General features: G+C 37.6%; 1 protein-coding gene across 1 annotated transcript in view; it reads right to left on the reverse strand.

The window, feature by feature from the left end:
* LOC141930676 (mucin-5AC-like) overlaps window positions 1–21563 on the reverse strand; it is a 59164-nt gene that overhangs the window by 24649 nt on the left and 12952 nt on the right. Inside the window, 16 exon segments of the mRNA XM_074841877.1 lie at window positions 365–491; window positions 1748–1842; window positions 2325–2489; window positions 2574–2711; window positions 3535–3604; window positions 4182–4292; window positions 5292–5430; window positions 6252–6369; window positions 6841–6966; window positions 7629–7845; window positions 8055–8164; window positions 9005–9095; window positions 9723–9837; window positions 10237–10498; window positions 10971–11024; window positions 11972–12040. Coding sequence (XP_074697978.1) covers window positions 365–491; window positions 1748–1842; window positions 2325–2489; window positions 2574–2711; window positions 3535–3604; window positions 4182–4292; window positions 5292–5430; window positions 6252–6369; window positions 6841–6966; window positions 7629–7845; window positions 8055–8164; window positions 9005–9095; window positions 9723–9837; window positions 10237–10498; window positions 10971–11024; window positions 11972–12040 — 2007 coding nt within the window.

Raw genomic sequence — 21563 nt, forward strand, 5'->3', positions numbered from 1 at the left:
GACCTTTCATTTGCAAGTGTTCTGGTTAGTATTACTGTTATCCTAATGTTTCACTGCTTCTCTACAATAACTCGTGATACATAAAGCTGTAGTGAAATTCAAAGTTGGACAGAAACAGGTGGAGGCGCCTCCACAACAGCAGTCTCTTTCCTAAGTAAGCTGTCTCCCATGTATTCATATTCACTCTTGCTAGCAATGGATTGATTCTAAGGGAACAGCAAAGGATTAGTTCCAGGACTGCACTTAACAAAATCCTTTCCTCAACACTTATTATATTTGTCTAGAAATCAGTATAAAGTAATCTCTGATCAGCAGTTTTTATTGATATGTGTTCTTAGGAAAGGGGATAGTTAAAAGTACTTACAGCAGACATCAGTCCTCCACCCATGCAGCAGGATTCCTTTTGCAGCACAAGCTCTCACATAGGAAGACAGGGCTGCACACAGACAGTCCTCACTATTTTCACAGTTACAAGTGTCAAACATGCAGTTCTAAGAAAGCAGAGAAAAATAAAGTCTCAGCACAAGTAATATTGCCCATCTGAAAAAATGAACGTTATCTTTCTGGCTTTATGCACTAATCCCTCTTCAGATACGCTCACTCACAGACAACACTAACATAGCTTTATCACTTTCCAGTCTTTGCCTAAGTTTTCTGACAGGGGAGAATGAAGGTTATGGAAATTCAGTTGAAGTCTGCAGTTATTATTGGCAAATAGAATCACAGAATCACAGAATCGTCTAGGTTGGAAAAGACCTGGAAGATCATCCAGTCCAACCATTAGCCTAACATTGACAGTTCTCAACTACACCAGATCCCTCAGCGCTATGTCAACCCGCCTCTTGAACACCTCCAGGGATGGGGACTCCACCACCTCCCTGGGCAGCCCATTCCAACGCCTGACTACCCGTTCTGTAAAGAAATGCTTCCTAATATCCAGTCTAAACCTTCCCTGGCGCAACTTGAGGCCGTTACCTCTTGTCCTATCACTCATTATTTGGTTAAAGAGACTCATCCCCCCTCTCTGCACCCTCCTTTCAGGTAGTTGTAGAGGGCCATGAGGTCTCCCCTCAGCCTCCTCCTCTCCAGACTAAACCCCCCCAGTTCCCTCAGCCGCTCCTCGTACGACATGTGCTCCAGACCCTGCACCAGCTTCATTGCCCAATAGTATTCTTAAAGTCTGTTATACATTCAACAGCTTCATGTTCCTCTGAATTTACGTATTTACAAATATGCTGCACAGTGGCATACAAAGCTCTGATCACAGTACGTGGTCTAGACACATAATTTCACTGGTGTCCATACCTGGATGATTCACAGCAAGAAGAAAGACTGTCAACACACTGAAAGCAGAATGATAACTAGCTAATGGACTTTCTGTGCCAGATAAGAGGCTGAAGAGACAACAATTCACTGATATTCAAGCAAGCATTTGACATACACTTCCTACTATATGTGTATATCCTCCAGGCCTAAATAGCTGCCTTTTCATTTGCAAGCAAGTCAGGATCTTGAAGCCAAGACTGACAATTGAAATAAGGTAATGTTACAACACAAACAGAAACACGTGTTGAATGTTACAACACAACAGAAACACATGTTGAAAGAAGAAAGTGCTGCAGTACAGAAATGAAAATGCAAGCGTTGTGTAAGACAGGAGACATGTCTGGAACAGTCCTTTTCTGGTAACTGTTGTAATGATCATATTTCTATTGTTTCTAAAGGGAAAAGCAGTCTAACAAAGTACCGTGTGGTGAACAGAGGGATTCACTGCGTAGTGACAATCAGCAAAAGGTCCTTCGCTGTCAGTTAGTAGTCCACACCAATGCTGAGCATATTTTTCTGTGGAGAGAACAAACAGTACAAATGCACATTACTCTTTGTATTTTATTAGTCACAAAACCACACTGCCCTGGTCTATGAAGCCAGTTCTGAAATGACATCAAATCTCCCTTCCTGTCTTTTTTTCACTCAGCTTGTGGGCTAAGGTTCTGAAAATCAGAGAAAAGGACTTGCTGAAGGGAATGAACAAGAGATTTCCAAAGATACTCCTTCAATTCACTCCTCTGACACTAAGTTCTCAGCTTAGACACCCTCTCTGTTTTCAATGACCATACAGTTTCCTTCAGTTATGTTTCTATGACTCTTCCTTTACTTTGTTACTTATCCCTAGTGCTTTCATTTTGAATATTTGTTTCTGACCTCAGATGTATGTTTTTACCAAGCATATAAGTCTTTATTCTCTTATCTTTGCTTGCCAGCAGATGTGTTTTCCTTAGGGATGAGCAAAAAAAAATCTAGAAGAAATTCTGAGAAGCACGTACCATTATCAATGCTGAGTGCACAAGGGTTCTCAAAACTCTGCTGGATATTAGGGCATGAGGCCTGAGTTTTCCATGTATTAGCAAATGCTGTTGCTGTTCCTTCAATTATTCCACTTATGACCTTGAAGTCATCAGTTTGGATATTATTGAAATTTCCACAGAGACCTGTTGAAAAGCAGTGAAAAGTTTATACTGCTCATACTAGACAAAAGACGTTAAGCAAGATGTTCTTATATTTCATTCACTTACCACAGGTCTGGTCTTTGAAAACAGGATCCAGTCGCACAAACACTTGCATGATGGGTGTGATTTGGATTTCAAGGTGGACACCAAAGTTTGTCTGCATGATGATGAAGAATGATGAAGGTCTGAACACGGTGACATTAGCTACAGGTGAAAAACAGAATGATCACTTTCTAAATGAGGTCAAATGCTGGAAACAGTGCATCATTATACTATTCTTCTTGAATTTCTACCACAATTGTTGCAAATTCTGAGGTGAAATAAAGCCTATCCTTATGAAAATGAATCAGAAATATAAATCAAAATTTACAGTTCAGAATTTGCTTGTAGCTACCAAGTTGGTAACTTTATTTGTTGTCTCAACAGTTGGAGATTACTCCTTCAAAGAGAACAATAAGAAAAAACTGTATGGCACTGAGCATTAAAAAGAAAACTTCTATTTTTGTTTTTAAGCTTGTACAGCATACATTGGAGCCCTCACTCTGGTGGAGAGGAAAAATAAGCAGATCTAGAAATCAGAGATATCTCATAGAATCATTAGTTATTGAGACAGAGAGCAAAAATCAAATTTCTGTCTGAGGAAGTGTGAGCACAGGGGTGGTAAATTAAAACAACAAAAAAAGACAAGGTGAAGACATAAACAGATGTCTTCTGTATTCAATTTTTGGTGGTGAGAAGGAAGTAAACCATACAGTGATCAAATCAGGAGATTATAAATGATGTTTACTTCTGTTAGAACTCTGGCTTATGCTTGTACGGTCTCCCATTTCTTTATGACACCAAACTTTCCACTTCTACTTCAAAAGCACTTGTGTGACTCAGGAAACATCCCAAAGAAAATGAGGTGTGAACATGCAGGTTCTGAACAACACAGAGTCCTTCTATTTTTGATAGTTTAAAAAAAAATCCAGGTGCGGAGTTGAAGTTTTGAGCTTACTGCTTACAAACTCTTAGAGAAAAAAAATACCTGCTGAGATGGGTAAATGGGTGTAGATCGAATTCACAAACACACCACCATCAGGTTTGACCTCGATGAGCTGATAAGGAAGAGGAACAAGATGAAACTGTGTGAAGGATAACTATAGTCCAAAGACTAATAATGGCGGTGACTCCAGTGATATTAATTAAAAAGATATTAAATGCAAAGCGTAATTTTTTGTGATTTCACTTCCTCCCTCTTTCCACTTTGTACACTTTACTAATTTCCCTGCCATAAAAGAATTATTTTTGAAGAGCCTTTCTCAAATCCCTAGGGAATTCACCATCTTGGTTTCTTTCAACACATCTTTGTGATGAATCACACCCCTCACTGTTGTACTTGCAGATTCTAACCTAAAAGCTCATGGTTTTTCCACCTAATTGGCAGAGAAAATAGCATTTTTCTGCTTTGTGAGTACAATGTTTTTCTTCACGAACTTCTAAAAAATCAAATTTATGGTTGATCCGATTTCCATAACAAAATCATTTTCTTTTCACTTGATTAAAAATAACATGTACTTATTGCATATGCTGACCATTTGAGAGGGAAATGCAGGTCCCTGACTGATTAAGGCCTATCTTCTTTGCTCCCCATATTTTTAACAGTCATTTCCCATGCTTATTTTGCATTCTTACAGTTTGTCCTTTATTCATGTTGAGGGTCACTGTCTTTAAACATGTCTCTGTGTCTGTTAGGCCACATCTGCGTAGTTCTACGAGGATGGTAAATGTTTCATCTTTACAGTGCTGAAAAAAAAATGCCAACAGTTATTTCATGAAAGGCTCATTACAGAAGCTTTCCCTGTAAAATTTTCTCTCAACTCTGAAAAAATATTTCTGTTTCTGGAGAAGATCCAGAATCTCCCAAATCCCAGGCCTTCTTTGGCCTAAGATACTGTTTTGCCTTTAGGAAGAATAAGAGAATTAGAATCTGTTTTTGCATTTTATTGATGATTTCTGATTTGGATATTCATGTGCACTTCTACTGTTTGATTCAATTCTACTGTATCTCTCATCTTTCTGTATCTGGTAACAATGCTAGACAAAACATTTTTCAGGAGAACAGTAACATCACCATTTTTTTTTACTGAATTGTGCAGATAGAGAAAAAGGAAAGCAAAGAACAAACAGAAAAAGCCTCTAAAATAATGAAATATTTCACTTGCACATCACTGTAATTAAATATTTTTATTATAATTAGTTTTTAATTTTTCTATTTCTTTTGACTTATTTTTAAAACTGTTTAAATACGTTCAAAACCTAAATGAAATTTATGAGTTGACTTGAACTTATTTTCTGTATTTGAATTTCCCAGAATGAAATAAAAATATTAGTCTTAAAATTTTTTTTTTTTTTTTCAGAACTGTTAGTGTAATTTTTCAGACTTGTACCATTTGGCCCGATACCATAAAATACAGTAACATGGCAAAAATTATGCAACTCGTTAAGAAAGCTGGATTAATCACACTGAAGAATGTAGACTAAGCAAGTTCTTAAAAAAGGCAATGCTTTTCAGCAATTACTACATCACAGAACTGGAAATTTCCCAGTAAACACCATATACCATTGCATGATATCCTAATAGTTAACTGATGATTGTCATTTGAATGGCAGCATATGTTCTAGTAAACATCTGGCTCAGTGAGAGGCAATTTAACATCTGTATGTCAAAAGAGGTAAGTTTGAAAATTGTTGACTGAGATCGCCTTTTCTTTCTGTAAACGTATAAGGCTTTATGATTCCCACCTTAGAAAGGACGTAAGTGCAGTCTCCATGGTGATCGTAATGTTTTTTATCATACGTGGAAATGTGTGAACCTCCCTCTACTGAACATGTTCCTGGGCATGACATGTCTTGGCAGCTCCACTGGCCTCCATCACAGGTACTGGAAGAGAGAGAATAAAGTTAGCTGAAATCTGTAGCAGTGGTCCAGAGTAAAAGGAATTACAGTGACATTAGGTTCAGCTGTTTTGTTACTGTTTTTCCCTTCAAGCTGTAGTCTGACACACAGTAAATCTAGGTTTAAGACTTTCCTAAGCATTGTGAACATGTGATGCAACACATTAAAAGGAATGACTCTGGTATGCATTCACTTATTTAATTGTTTTCCTTCTTTGGACAGGTGAACTCTCTAGCAACAGGTATTGGATGAGTAATTGTTTGGTTTTTGCAGCTAACATAAAGCACAATGACAAATTAAAATCCCTTCTGTTATACGAATGTATCAGAAACTAAAAAAAATGTAACCCCATGTCTACTCCTGATGCAGAGTACATCTGTTTTCTAAGGTGATGTAGTAGTGCACGGGTGCGGGATTAATAATTGTGAAATCAAGGCTGTATTTTGTCATCCCTTGCTTTCTCCAGAGAAAATAAATATTTGCAAATACATAAATGACTGCAACTTCATTCCCCTCTAGAGAAGTCCAAATGTTTGAACAAAATAAACAAAGAGGAGGCATTTTAATTGAATGGTGAGAAATCTAAACATTGTAAATCCTTGCTTTGATCGCCTTGAGTTAGAGTGCAAAGCTAGTTAAGGCTGTTGTTAAATAAATCACAGAATGTTCTTTAGGGATATTTTGGAACTGTAGTGGTCAGTTAAACACACATATCAATTAACAGTGACGCAATTGCATATAATAAACCATTAAACTCATTAAATATATGAGAGGAAATAGTAAGTTAGAAAAGTAACAAAGGTTACCAGGAATGGCACTGCTCTGAAAAAGAAGTTCCTGTAGCGTAGGTGTTGCCGTTGTAAACACAGGAGCACTGCTGACGAGGAATGCAGCCAGAATTGTTGATGTCATCAAATACAGTCCCTATATTTAAAGAAGAACAAAAGCTTGATCAATTAAAGGGGCATTTCCATACATCATTTTTGTTTGTTCAAATCCTAGACATGGTTCTAGAGACAGATCTGCAGCTGTCGTGAAAGGACATACCTATGCTGAGGGCGGTAGGACTATGCCAGTTTGCACAGTGAAGGATTCAGCCCTTGCATTCTTAAATTCCACCTGCTATGAAAGAGGGACTTATCGTAGCACAGGTGGCTTGTTGAGAGACTTATCTTGATCTGTTTGCTGTTCTGCTTTCCTGCTTTCTGAATATTGTACATGTATTGACAATTAATTCAGATATATTTTCTCAGCTGAGACATGACAAATGCTTGTTACTTGCATCTGAGAAAAACCCAAGTATGGGAGGCTTAAGCCCCATGGAACCTGTCCAAATCCTGCAGGTAAGCCATTGTTGTTCTTTGAGATCAGAAATGTGAGTACATAAGAACTTGCCTGGGGGGCAGAAACAACCATCCATACAGTGTTCTTCACAAAACTGAGATCGTTCAGGGTTGGTGCATGTGTCAGCACAGGGGGAGCTGCACTCCTGGTACTGCATGTTGTAAGGACACTTCTTGGCTGAAATTTTAAAGGATGAGATTTTTTTTTTTTTCAGTCATTGTATATGAAGATATTTTTATTCACTTAAGTTTTTCAGCTAGACATAAAACCACACTAAACTGCAGATCAACTGTTAAGTCTCAAAATTGGCAAATTTAGTCCCCTAGAGCCATACTTTACAGTCAAGATGTGCTTTCCATGATTGTCTGGTGTTGAACTGGCTCAATGACCGGATTTCTGGGGACAGCAAGGTAATGAGATACGTAAGTGCTTAACCAGCCAAACACCTGTGAAGACCCAATCAGTTAATAATTGAGAATAAAAATGTTGTAGCCACCATGAGAAAAGGAGAGAAACAGAAAAACAAGCCAGCAAGTACACCTCATTCTTTCTCCTTTTTTCTCTTTTATTTGCTTCCTTTACAGTTCCAGTTAATTAAATAACACGTTGACTCACAATTAGAGTATCCAGGTAAGTGTTTGATAGTGTTTAATCCAGTTTGCATTAAAACCTCTAGCTCTTTTGCTGAAGTCTCCGTGCCGGAACCTGTACGTCAGAACCCTCTGGAGAATACAAGCCTGCATGGCCTGTAATTTCTAATGCATCCTCAACATCATTTGAGAGCTTGTTGTTAGTTACTTAACATAAAGTAAAGGCCAGTGATATCCAGTGATACTTACGGCACAGTTTTGAGGTTCTCCAGTTCAGAGGATGCCCACCAGCATGAGCACACTGCCGGGAGTATTCAGCAAAGGTGTCACAGATACATGAGGCATTTTTAGACTCTTCAGAGTGGCACAAGTCATCTTCGCAAGCCATAATGTACTCCCTAACATCAACTAGGACATTGCACTCTGCAAATGCAGAGCTGGTCAATGTTTTCTGGCATATGTCATCCTTGGGAGAAAAAAAATTAAACAACTTTCAGAAAATAGAAGGGAGCAATTTTTTGGTATCGTTACTTGGTATAACTATTCTTTAATAGAACCTTATATCCCTCTTTAAGTTGTTGTTACCCAAGGGCTTCTCCTGTTGACTGTCTGAAGCTGTCGAAGGGTACAGATAAATTTGAAAGAAAAATAAAAGAATAATCAAAAGACCCTTACAAAATGATCAGTGCAATTATCTGGCAGGGTAGAAGTGGAGTCTTCACAATGTTCTGTTGGCCCGTCCATTTTCTGCATATTCCCAAACTGCAAGGCTGTCATCTTAATATCTGTACAGAACAAGTTTAATAATGAAGGTTGGGGGTTTTTGTTCTATGCAACTGCCTGTTACCTTTTTCTCCTCTCAAGAATTCTGCTCAAGGCCGGCCAAGGCAGCTAGCTGCCTTAAGGTTTTAAATTTAATCATCACCCTTTCCAAAGGAAGCAATACATCCCTGTCTCAATTTACCTTGAACAGCACCCTGGAAAAAGTAAATATTAGAAAACAATTCTCAGCCTATTACATCCAATAGAAACCAATATTTTTACCAGAAAAATAACAAACTGTTTTCAGATTATATTGAGCCCATGCAGGGAAGAGAGAAAAGAATCTAAACAGGGATTTGAACAGTGGAGTCTGCTGTTAGACAAGGTTTAGGAAAAAGCTCAAGTTGGGAATAGGTAGAATGGTGAAGATAAGACCTTACAAATATTATGCAGTTCAGCAGGCAAATGTGGATATACCAATTTTAAGACAGAATTGAAACAATGTATGTACTTACTAGACGATACACTTGCTTTTTTTAAAAAAATATATGTTTCTATATTTATTTATGTTATTAGTTAAAATCTGGCTCATTTTTATGGGGTGATCAGGTAAATAAAACCATGACATGCAAGAAATATGCAATCAGTTCTTAGCACAGGTGCTGTGTTTATACTTAAAGTATTAAATCACATTATCTGATCTCTGCACTACATGTTTTTTCAACAGAGATTGAATCATATCTTCTGGATAAATCATTTAACAGGATAGGAAAGAGGAATGTTGATGATGTTAGAGTTAAAAGAATACCAAAAAAGCACGTTGGAGGCTCCAGAAGCCAATTTTTATTATTTAGAAGACTTACTGTTTGAATAGAACTCATTGTAAACTGGAAAGCCATTGAAGTCCCCACAAAGTCCACAGGTCTGATTGGCATATTTCTCATGCAATTCCAGCTAAAATGATGGATGGTAAGTTGTTAGAAGTTAGTATAAGTGTTCTAAAATATATTCAAGACCACTGAAAACACCTGCACCTGCTGCCTCTAAGTATTTTTCATCAGATCTGTGTAATTTTATTTAGCAAGGTAATTCAAACCTGGGGGATAGAATGAAGAGTTGGACTGGATTTGATTTTCAGGGCAGAGTTCAAGCTATTGATGCTATTGATTCAGACTTAATTTTCACTGTAATATCTATATTGCTCTTAGCCTCTTTCTCTCTATATTGTCTTCAGAGCGAAAATCAAATCCACAGCAAAACTGAAGTCCTAAGAGAGTGAAATTCTGCTAGAAAACTATATTTGAAGACATAAGTAGGCCCTATAACAATACCAATATGTTAATGATATAATGAAAGTGATTTTTCACCCTATTTTAGGCAGATGTCTGGTATCCACTAGATGTAAATCCATGTAATTTTCTTTAGGACTACCTGGATGCAAATCTATCTTTATTAAGAAAGAATTGCTCAACAGTATGAGATGAGAAGGCAAGAGTAACCCCCTAAACAGATAGGGATTGGCCTAATCAAAGGTTAGCTCTGGTATCTGGAGGTGTAACCAGGTCAAGGACCAGTTCTTACCAGGACACTGTCATCTTCATTCCACATTAACACAACATCCGTTTTGCTGACAATTTTCACGTAACTGCTGCTTTTCACTATCGTAATTCCAGACTGGCTGTATGGAAGTTGAACTCTGGGAAAGGGCAGAAAGAATGTTAGGCATTTTCTGATACGGATGTTTGATAAAAAGAAAAAAAAATGGCTTGTGGTATCCAGCATCTGTAGGGATTCTAAAATAATGGAGTTGTGTGGAAAAAAGATGCAATAAAAAATAAGATGGTCCAACATCGTTAAATACAGATCTGAATTTGGATCCAGCCTCTCAGGAATTTTCATCCAAATTTTATTTTCAAGGTAATCTTTAAGGGAAAGATTGATTTACTGTGAAAGGAATTAATAGAACTTCTTCATTATTTATGTCAGTAAAATTGTCAGATTTATTGAAGAACACAAAATTTTCTTCCCCCTAAGTACTTGGCAAGTTTGAAAAAAAAATCTGCGGTTACCAAAAATGTGTTATGAATAAACTTACCTGTTGCTGTTGATCATGACAACATCCTTTGTTAGTTCAGCAACTACACCTTCAAGTTTCATGGTGATATAGTTGATTGTTGGAGCATTTTCCACCACTATGCGTCTGATCTGGATGTTGAAATCCTCATAGGCAGCATTGCAATGGGATGCAAAAACATAATTACAGAGCCCAGGGAAGGAGAATATGTCTCCATCAAAGGTCTTGAAGTGGAAGTTGCCCCATGTGCTGCACACACGGCCATTGTGAGCAGGATTGGAAGCTGTGAATTAAAATGAGCTGTAAAAAATGACTTAAAATTCCCAGCCTTAACATGGTGAAAATCAACTCGCCCAGGGCTTCATTTTGTCATGGAACAGTTTTCACCTGCCTACCTCCATTTGTTATTTTCTGTCCATTTATCCATTATAAAACTGTGTATAGTTCACTCATATCTGTTATTCATCTTACATACTCCTATAAATGATTATAGTTATGTTCAGCTACAGCTTTATTAATGGTCCACATTTCAGCTAAGATAACAGTTTATTATCAATATTATTAACAATTTACCATTGTAAATTATCAATATTATTAACAAGTAACAGTTTATTATCAATATTATGTTTCTGAATGACCCTCTTAATAATCCATGACTTCCTTTACCAGTGTTTTTCCCTATTTGTATTAGATTTCCCTGTCTACATCCCCTAAACCTGAAAACTTATCGAATACATTTAATTTCCTTTACTTACGTGTTATTACTGGATTTGTCAGCATCGGCTGGATGATGTTCACCTTAGATGAAGCTGTAGTAGAAGCCAGAAAAAAGTAAGAAAGAAAACAAAAACTAGTATAACAATATCAAAATTCACACCTAAAATTGGCCTAGAAAGGACTAGAAAGATAATAATGGCAGGTCTGATTAAATAATGTTAAACGTGTTTTGTTTTACACAGGCCATGGATCAGGTCAAATGTGTGTACTAAAATTCAAAATCAGGATAGTTAAATCATAAGAAATTGTATCAACTGTGATGATCTGTATTTTCTACCTTTTAATTTTGATCCTTTTATGAAACTATTGTGTTAGGGGAGGCAGAAATTCACAGGTCTCCACCCCGGAGTGCTTCAGACACACTGAACAATACAAAGGGTTAAACTGCACTAAATTAGCTTGTTATTGATACAAAACCATAGTTGCCTTCTCATTACACCTTCTCTTTCCAAGGAGGGAATAAAAACTTTAATTATCCCCTTTGCTCTCTCTTTAATATTTTTCTGCGAAGGGGCTGAAAACCCTTAGAAATGACGACAAATCTGTTGTAGTCACAATCATTACACGGTAAAAATCAGTGAAGCTGGGCTGCCATCTTGATTTCCCAACATCAGCTGCTGACTTTACGCTTGCCAAAGTGGTCTTATTTCCTTGTTTATAAGGAACCAAACATCCTGCATATTGCGCTTTGATTTTATATATACATATTCATGCACATATGCATACAGCCTCTACAAACACACATCTGTTTTCTTAGTTACCTATTATTATACAAATATAAACATACTATGTGTGCTTAGTAATTGGTATCTAATAAAGTTATTAATATTCTTATATAGAGAGAGGCTTGTGAATACACATTTATCTTTATTTGACATTACTGGCAATATGCTAAGGAGATTTTCTTAGGCATTTTTATTACTTAGTAGAGATGTAGCGAATCAATGTAAATACAAGTACATGGTATAAATGAACATACTGTTTTGTTTCTGCTGAACAGCCTCAGTGTAATTACTTCCTGTTTCTTGCTGGATTTCAGTCTGGGCTCCTGTGAAGAAATTGTAAAAAGCATATTAAGTACAATGTCCTGTATCCGAACTTTTCAAGCAAGGCAGTTAGATAGGATCAAAGGACCCGGATACATCTCTGTGATACAAAGGGGAAAGTCCTTTACCACATCAGAAAAAATGAAACAAGTCCCCCCAAAAGGTAAAGTGTAATTATAGAAAGAGACTTTTTGTTACAAATACACAGTTTGAAATCCAAAAAACGTTTCATGTATATCTGCTTTCTTAAAACTCGCTATAAGGGATTCTGATGACTGGATCACAGCCCTTATTTGACTGCTGCACTAAATCTCGCTAATATGTGAAACAATTACAGGAAGAATTCACAAAATGTGAGAGCCATGTATTAAAATTGCTGTGTAGTAGCTAGGTAATAATAAGAAAAGGCACAGAACTCGTTAAAAAAAGCAAGGGACTTAAGGTTTGATCCAATAATGGCTGCAGATACTTATTTGCTAGTTCCTTTAGTGCCTAAACATAGGGCCTTTTCTTCTGGAGCAAATCTAAAGCCTCTATCAGGGATCTAGATTTGCTTTACAGCTGGATGCAAGAAGGTACCTCTGAGTGAGAATACAAGGGCCCATAGTCTGATCAGTAACCCAGGAGAAGTAACAAAAGAACCAGGTTTCCTGTTCTACCCCTCTTCTCACTCTGAGATGGTTCAAACTCACATCTTCTCTGTAGAAAACCTTAAGCATCATACTGTGAGTCTGTTTGACCAAGGGTCCTTCCTACCTCCCCTGAAGCTGAGACACAGTGCTGAAAACAGTGGGACAGTGACAAAGGAGGGAAAAATAGGCCATGACCATGGGACCACGTGATCAGGGCACTCAGCTACATCAAAAGTGTCCTATCCTTGTGCTTTCTTTCAGGGATTATTTTTGTACCTCCAGTTAAATGGTTACTGGATCAACTACACGAAGTGTCTTCCAGATGAGTTCTTCTTCTCTCTATCATGACTCCCTATGTTCTTAATTCCTTTCCATGCATGGCCCGGCAATACCATACCAGAGGAGGTATTGGCATAGACTTTCAAGAGATGACAAATATTGACGTGGACAATTTTATGCCTAGAAAAAGACTGACCCTGAGCTCCTAGGTTGGTGCTCTAAACTCTTGTCTTCTATAAGTAAATATGACAGGCATTTCCTGTAAAAGAAAATGGCTATAACTTTATTTTGTGAAGGTCTCAGTCCTGTCAGCATGTGATAACCGTGCTCGGAACATGTTGACTAACATACGCCTATAACCTGCCAAGTCTAAATCCTCAAAGGATTTAGGTGGTGAAATGACTAATTATCGGAATCCTGATCAGGATTATGTGAATGAGCACTCTAGGTGTGTAAATTTCTCAGCCAAAGAGGAACTGCCTATGTAATTTAGTCCTAAATTAAGCCCCATTTTTCCTTATACAATAAGTGGAAAGAATTCACTGACTCAGAACTGGATCCATAACACCCATCTCACTGAACAGGGAATTGCTGGAAGAGGGGGAAATGCTGAAGTCAGGGGTGTGCCATAAACCCCAGTCCCCTTTGGTGCTTACATTTCTTGCTGAGCATTTCCTCCACTTAAGAACCTCAGCCCAGATACCTCCATGAAAGCTGGAAAACTACCTTTGCCTTAAAAATTACTGGATCAGGAGCACCTTTTTTTAATTTTTTTTTTTTTAATATAACTTCTTGCTGTGCTGGATCTGTGCAGTGATTACATCACTGGATCTGTGATGTAATCAGATCAAATTCTTGATCCCAGAGCTGAAGGATGCCTGTCTGAAGGGATTCAAGCACCCACTCCCAAAGAGGTCCCCAAGAGACTGCTGGTTTTGGAGAAGAGGGTTCTGGGCAGCCTCACCATATCTAGAAGTTACTGTGGTGTCTGCAGTTTCTTTCAGACCTAAGCTTTTAATTCTTTTCTCACTTAACTTTATGCGTGACCACTAGCAATGTACAAAGAAGTAACTCAGGTCAGAGTTTAACCATTTCCCGTTTCCTATTAGTCTTTCAGTATCACAGATAATATTATTAGGTAAATGAATTCATATCATTATAATTGATACTGATCAAGTGAGGCAAATGCCTCTGTAAGTCTTAATAATAGGCCAGAATTTGCTCTCACCCAACACATCTACAGGAATTTCAGCAGCTATAGAATCATACAGTGTTTATTCTGGCATGAGAACCTTTGTAACAGAGCAAAATAGTATATACGTGTATTTTGATCTGTTAATTTTTCTCAAGGAAACAGCAGGGGCTTTTCTTTACTTAGCAAATACATAATTCCCAAGGAAATTCTAGCTGCACTGGTTTATTTAGCAATTGCACAATGCCACATTGTTGACCATTATAAAAATAAGTGTCTCTCAGTTGTAAGGATAGTCAAGATAATTTACTATTTGATAATTCGGGAACTGACCTAATTATTAAGAATATTTCTGGATGCATCTTGCTAAGCCTGTATCCAGCTGCCAATCCACATATGCAATTATCATTACAATCAATTTATAAAAGTTATATTTGACCCAAAATATAAAGTCAGGCACAGAATATTTGTGGAGATGACATGGGACTGGGCCAATATTCTTTAGTCACTCAGGACATCTGAAAATATTTTCCATGGAGTGTGATTTGGATAAAGAGGAGTTTGCTGGACACTGTCTAACCACTACTCGTTTCCAAAAGCAATTTATCAGATTAGTATAGCACAATACAAATAGCTTTCTTGTTCAATGAATGACTGAAGATGCTTTTGACTGACATTGCATGACTCTAAATGTAAGCTTATACTCTAAGTGACTTGTATTTTGTGCTTAAATCAACTTGCCAGTATTTTAGTGTTTATTTCACAGTCTAAAATTTCATTTGCACTTCTCACTGTTTTGAAAATGATATGCAAGGTAAATGTACATAGGCAATCTGAAGGTTTAAAAATGTTAGCTTACAGGGAAGTAATTACTCTACATGAATGGGACTGACTTAGCAAGCTTGTACTCATGAAAGTAATTTCAATTTGAACGGTCCTGTTGACTTAATAGGACTACCCATATTAATAAAAACTGCCAAGACCAGTCCTGATGGATATAATATTGACAGGAGAAAAAAACCCAACATATAAAATGATGGATTGTGTGTGTCAGATAAATCTCCTAGTCCTGCTCACAACTCAATATTAGTAATTTATGTAAATATTTTGCATAGGGTATTATCAAAGCACAATTAGTTACTGAAAATCATTGCCACATGAATATTCCCTTCCAGCCTCTTTTGCAAAAGAAGTTGCAAGAAATCTTGAAGAATCTGTTATTAGCTCCTGGTAGGTGACAGGATACTGAAAAATGATTGAGCAGTGGTCTGATCCAGTGACTGGAAAATGTAGTGCTTTAAATTTAATAAAAACCATAACATTCATAATCAATCCTAATACAAAATGTAACAGGAATAAAATGCTTTTGTAAGGCATAAGCAATACTGAAAACCTGACATTTTAAGATGTGAATAATGGTTCTTTTTGATTTGATCCTCAGGGTTACTTTCCAAATGTAGTTATATGCAGTAGTTTGAGGCAATATTAAATTAAGTCATCCCAGTTAATAGATAGACATTAAATATTCAGTGAAAATTGGAAAAAAAATATACAAAGAAATCTTGTTTTAAATGCAACCATCTGTTAAGTGAAACAATACAATGACTATAGTCATTTAAAATATATTATTAAACATAGAGTATTTTTTCTTTTCCAATAAAATAGAGAACTTCTTACCTATCTGATGGATACAGCAAACTGCTAACAGGAAAGCCCATTCTGGTACCCATATCCTCCTGCCAAACCCCATCTTGAGTGGAGTCTGGCACAAGGATGTTGAGTCTGAAGTTGGTTGGGAGGAGTAGTTCACCTGTGCTGTCTCAGTCTTATATAGCAGGTGACTTTGGCTTCAGTCCCAGATTGATTCACAGAATCTAGAAAGGTGGGGTTTGGGGGATTTTAGCAAATGAACAGGTAAACAGAGGATGCTTTTCCTTCCTCAGAAACTGGCCAATGGCATTTGCATTTTGGGAGGAGTGTATACATAGCCGTACGTGTATTTTGTTAAGGTTCAGTCTAATAAAGAAACATAACATGATTGCAAATAGAACACAACTCCTCCTCCACAAATAACAGGTCCTGGAACAAATTTAATTTGGTGTTGCTTTACAGTTATGCAGATGGCATGCAAGTAATATTCTGAGTTTTTCAATACTGTAGCTGATGCCAGGCAGCTCCTTTGCAAAAAACCCTGCTGATCTCTGAGTCTGAGTTGTGGATTATTTCATATGTGGGGACCTAGCATTAGAAGTCCCTCTGTGCCTCTTAGGGTAGCTGATCTTCTTGTAAAAAGAACAGCCTTATAACCTTGAAGGGTCCTGCACTATCACACATCACACTGAGTGTATACCATGGAAACCCTTCTGTGTGGCACTGACAAGCATTAGGCACCTATCTGAGGAACATTAAGCCAGCTTCACCTAGACTGTATCCTATATTGGTTAGAGATGGGCTTAAACCTTGAAATCTGCTTCTGAATTCTCTGCATAATCTGATTTTGCCTTCTTGTAGAAAATATCAGGAGTAATTTCAGACAGTCAGACAGCCTTACACCAGCTTTACAGGAGAAAAAATATCTTAGATTTATTATGATCTGCGACCATGATCACATTGTTTCAGTATCATTCCTGTGTAATTCCATTCACATCCATGGAGTTATGAGGACTACAAATTAGAGAAACAGGCAATGAATCACACCTATAAGCCTAGCCAGTAAAAGTTTAACATACTTTTTTTCTGAACATTGGCTTTTTGCAGTTCTACTGGATTATCATTTTAAAAGCAGGAATGAATGTATGCTTTAATAAACAGACAGTATTGTTACTTCATGTCACTTTATCCTTCTTTTTTAGCTTGGGATCAGAGATAGGTAGGATGAGTTGCTCTGGGCAGATTTCTGTCTCTTTCCAAGGTCAATAGACCTCACTGTAATATTGTAAAAGATGGAAAATATGTTCAAAGATAGTGAGAGCATTCCCCTAAAAGTGCTAGGTTTGGAAAAAAAAGATGCACAGTCTATCACTTGGTATACACATAACATTTGCCCTCAGTTCATCTTCATCTTCAGCCCCTGCTAGTTTACAAGAAAGAAAGTAGCTGATGGATCCAAAAATTCTTCATCATAAGAAATGGAATGAGAGCCGCTCCTCAGTGGGGGATTTAACAAGAGACACCTGGAAGATATAACTGGGGTGCGGGAGTAGCAGGAGAAGGAGAAGAAAAATAAAATTATGTGTACTAGAATGTGTAGAGATGCAGAAAGGATTTTCTTTGCATAAAATGGGACAGTATCACTTCTGCATGTTTGGTAATACTCAGTTCAGCAGTCCCTACTGATGTTTGTCATTTCTGCTGAAGCAGGGAAAGGAGACAAAGTCGGGAAGGTGTCCTAACTGTGAAATGTGATATCAGCTGGATGCCTAATTCCCTTGGGTTCTTATCAAAATCCTACCCCACAATTATAAAAATATTTCCGTGAAAGAATAGGACAGTATAACACAATATTCCGTTCAGGTGTTACTGAACTGAAGGGTGCAATTTTTTTTCGATATATTTCAGTTCAGCCCTTATGTCCACTTTTGTTTAGCACTAAATATATTAGATCCTCACTCATTTAGTATTATAAAATAAACAAAAAAGAGTTCCTTTATGAAGTGTTGTCTGGATTTGATTTTTGGACTGAAATCAGTGGTAGCTTACTATGGCAAGGCTGGGGTACTTAAGTCAACATATTGGCCTGCTATAAGCATGAGACATGTTCCCTGTCAGAATATCCAGGATGTTTAATGAAGTTACATCTTCATAATCAGTAGTAAGCTGTTTACACACCCTAGATCTGTATCTTCATGCTTCAGCAGACTAGGAGAAAAGAAAAGGCTGGATTTCCTGCCCATAGAACGTTGTTTTATTCTGTGCCAGTACTCATGATGAATATAAATTCATCTGTACATAGAGAAGGCAAATGGTATCTTGTTTACGTGACCAGTTAGCTGTATTAAATAAATATACACTAGTCTCACTTAAGCAATTAAAAAAGCCACCCAACAAACTAGGCTTTCAGCAACTAATGTGCGTATAGCTTTAGCAATAGGCTACCTGTGATGTTCAGAAGTAGCAGAGCTTGCTTTCCTTCTCAGTTACACCCACCTCTGCACGAGGGGAATAACAGAACACCAGGATCTTCTTGTGTTATTTTAAAACATTTGGAGAGAGTTTCTTGTTTCTCATTGGGTATACTAGAGCAAAGGACTACTCATAAAGGGAGGACTTTTCTGAGGGGGCAATTAGCGCTTTTGAGACTCATGTGGTGAAGGGGGGGAGGATGTCTGTACCTAGGATGACTAGGTGTGTCACTGGGGTCAAGGCTGTTTTTACCTTTGTGTCTCCTTCCTGTCCCTTTTACTGGAGTTGTTACTAAGCAGAGTGCTAATATCAAGCACTTGCTTTCTTCTTCTGACAGTTTTTATCACTCATTATAACTTTTTGTGACTACAACAATGCAGTCAAACTTGAGTATGTTATTTCACTAAGCATTTACCAGTCCACAGTATTATATAGCTGTTGTGAAGGTTGTCCCAGTTGTATTTGAAGGTGTTCTTCAAAAGATGTTGCTCAGATATTTTTCTCAAAATTTCATGTATTCTGGAGTTGTTATGATTGCTAGTGCTCAGACTGAAATTTTTGATCCAGGGAGTAGAGACATTCCAACGATGTTCCAGTGTTCAGCCTCTTTCTCTCCCTCCCTCTCCACCACAAGGAGTGGGTGAAATTGGTAATAACTAAACAGAAGAAATTCAGGTCACTCAGGCGGCTTATGAAATTTTAAAAGTTATCAGACTATGAAATTTCACTGATTGCTGGGGGAATCAAATCTGTAAATGAGAGTATCACAAAATCCAGAAGGGTTTAAGAAAACGTGTTCATTTGTCATGTGGGTGGTTGCTCCAAGAGGTTCTTGTAGATTAAAAAAAAAAAAAAGTAGTTGGAGGACATTTGAATTTCCCAGATGGTACAGTGAAAGGAGCCTACCTGTGTTGGGAGGGAGAAGTGAGCTGTCCACTTCAGTTGTATGAGGGAAAAAAAACCCCAGAAGCAAGTTTTGAAGTATGTTAATAACAGAAACTTAAGCAGCTGCCTTTATTGTTAATGTACACCAGGAATCCACTAAGGGACCACAGTTTTGGTATTGTCTGGCACTAAAACAAAGCACTTTTGTTTGCAGGAGAGAATGTTCAGGGAGGTGTCGAAAGTATTTTTCTTTCTTTCCTGCATTTTAGTCTGTTTTTCTCAGGTTTAATGCTGTGTGAAGCTTATCTTAACACCTCAGCATCAAATAACATGGAAATAAATTTAGGATAGATCTGTAGAGTTGATACAGACCAGCTCATTTTATAGGAGGTTATTGGAAATTAGTTACAACAGCCAAGGATCTGGCTGACAAATATTCTTCTGACTTTTATTTTGATGTTGTATCAAAAAACTATACCAATGGATTGGTCACTAAAACAACCTCTTGTAACACTAAAACCAATATATGTGTTATTTGACCCATAATTCTGACAATGGATGTAATGTCTCCAATTCTACATTTTCTTCTTGGTTTCTTGCATAGAAGTAGGGACAAAATTGGAGACATTGATTATACCAATTTAATGTAAACTTTCAAATGCCAGATAAAATGTGTGTATCATGCATACTATAAATACTATAATTACAACTTGAAAGTAGATATGAGGGTGGCAAAGGCAGGCATTCAGGAGTTACCAAATGGTAGTATTAAGGCTATTAATGAAACCAAAACTCTTCTGCCTTCTGTGTTCAAATTGCAACTCCACTAGTCTTGAGAACTTCTACCTCCTCACAAGCGTGATAAACCAGAGGTAGTTGGGATCTGGGTAAAGCTGCGTTGTGCCTCAGCTCTGTGAAGCCCTTGCTTGCCATGTGAACTGGGAAAATGAATGAATAGTTGGACTGGTTAGAGAAAAGAATATTTATTGTGGTGTGGAAAGTAATGTAATGACAGTCTGCAATTAACGTAAACCAAGTTGGCATTAACTTAAGCAGAGGATCCGGCACACCCTTTCCACCTAGCTCTGTAGAGGTGTAGTTGCTCTTCTTGGCTTGTCCTGCTCATGTTTTTCTCACCTTTCTCTGATAGCCTCAACTGTTCTTTACTTCCATCAGTCTACAGGTGACTCACCAGGGTTTTGCTTCCCAGCCCTACCCAGGGATTCTCGCTCACTCTCCAGCCTTTTTTCAATGGCCTGTTAACTTCCCCCTAACAAAAACGTGCATTGCTACGTGGAAGAAAATGGTGGGCACAGTCTGGCAACAGGCTTCTTTCCCTGGTTCTTAGAGGAGATGGTGCAGTCTGTTTTCTGTTTAGTATAACATGTCACAACATTTGAGAAATCTCAGAGAGGTTTCTCCATGGAGAACAAAGCTGCACATAGCCTCATGGTGAAAAGCATGTGGCGAGAGTGTTAAACTCTTACAGTGAATGACCGATGAGCTCTCTGTTGTATATGGTTGTTAAGACTTTTTAGTCTGTTACATTAACTTTAGAACTGGTCATGCAAGGTGCTACAGAATGTGGGATAAAACTCCGACTGTGGAGATTAGAGAGTCTAAATGGAAAACAAGTGAGAGCTAAGAGAAGGTTAGAAGCAATTAAGTAACTTGCCTCATTTGTCAGTGACATTAGTCATAGTTCACTAATTACAGAGTGACACCTTAACTGAACAGTTCTGCTGTCTTCCCTTTTCTTGATTCGGTTTTAAAGGATTTGGAAGAGGAGCCTGTAACTGGTATCTTGAACTGTTGGCAGGCTCTGCTCACCTTACTAACGGAAATGAAAGATGCAAGAAAAATAAATTAAACCCATGTCTAATACTTTGGCAACAATGGCTTCTGTGCATTTCAAATTGAATTAATGAAATGTGGTCATTCATGTTACGGTTTTCAAATGTAATAGCTCTTCTTAAGCACACAGCTTGCTTGACTTCTATGTGGTCAGTATAGAACCCAGATGAGCTCAGCACCTTCTTTCTCATTGTGATTCTTGCTCCTGGGCTTTAAGTATGTGAATATTCAGTTGTACTGGCTGAATCGTTTTTTTAACCTAATTGCCATCCTTTAAACCTATCTGGAAAAACTCTTAATAGCTTTGCTGCCAGAAAGCTGACATGCCTTGTCTTATCTCAGTATTTTTGATTGTTTGGTGCTATTTTGTTAAGTTGGGAAAGTGTATATATGTATGTGGTGAATCATTTTTACCAGGTTTAATGTTCTTAGGTTCACCATGCACTTAATTCAGCTGAAAGCGTAACTTTTCCATTGTACATGCTATCTGAAAAATCAGCCAGTAGATTTTTCACCTTCAGTATTTGTTTGGTTCTTACAGTGTTAGGATGGTGTTTATAG

Source organism: Strix aluco, chromosome 16, assembly GCF_031877795.1.
Source record: "Strix aluco isolate bStrAlu1 chromosome 16, bStrAlu1.hap1, whole genome shotgun sequence".
Lineage (NCBI taxonomy): Eukaryota > Metazoa > Chordata > Aves > Strigiformes > Strigidae > Strix > Strix aluco.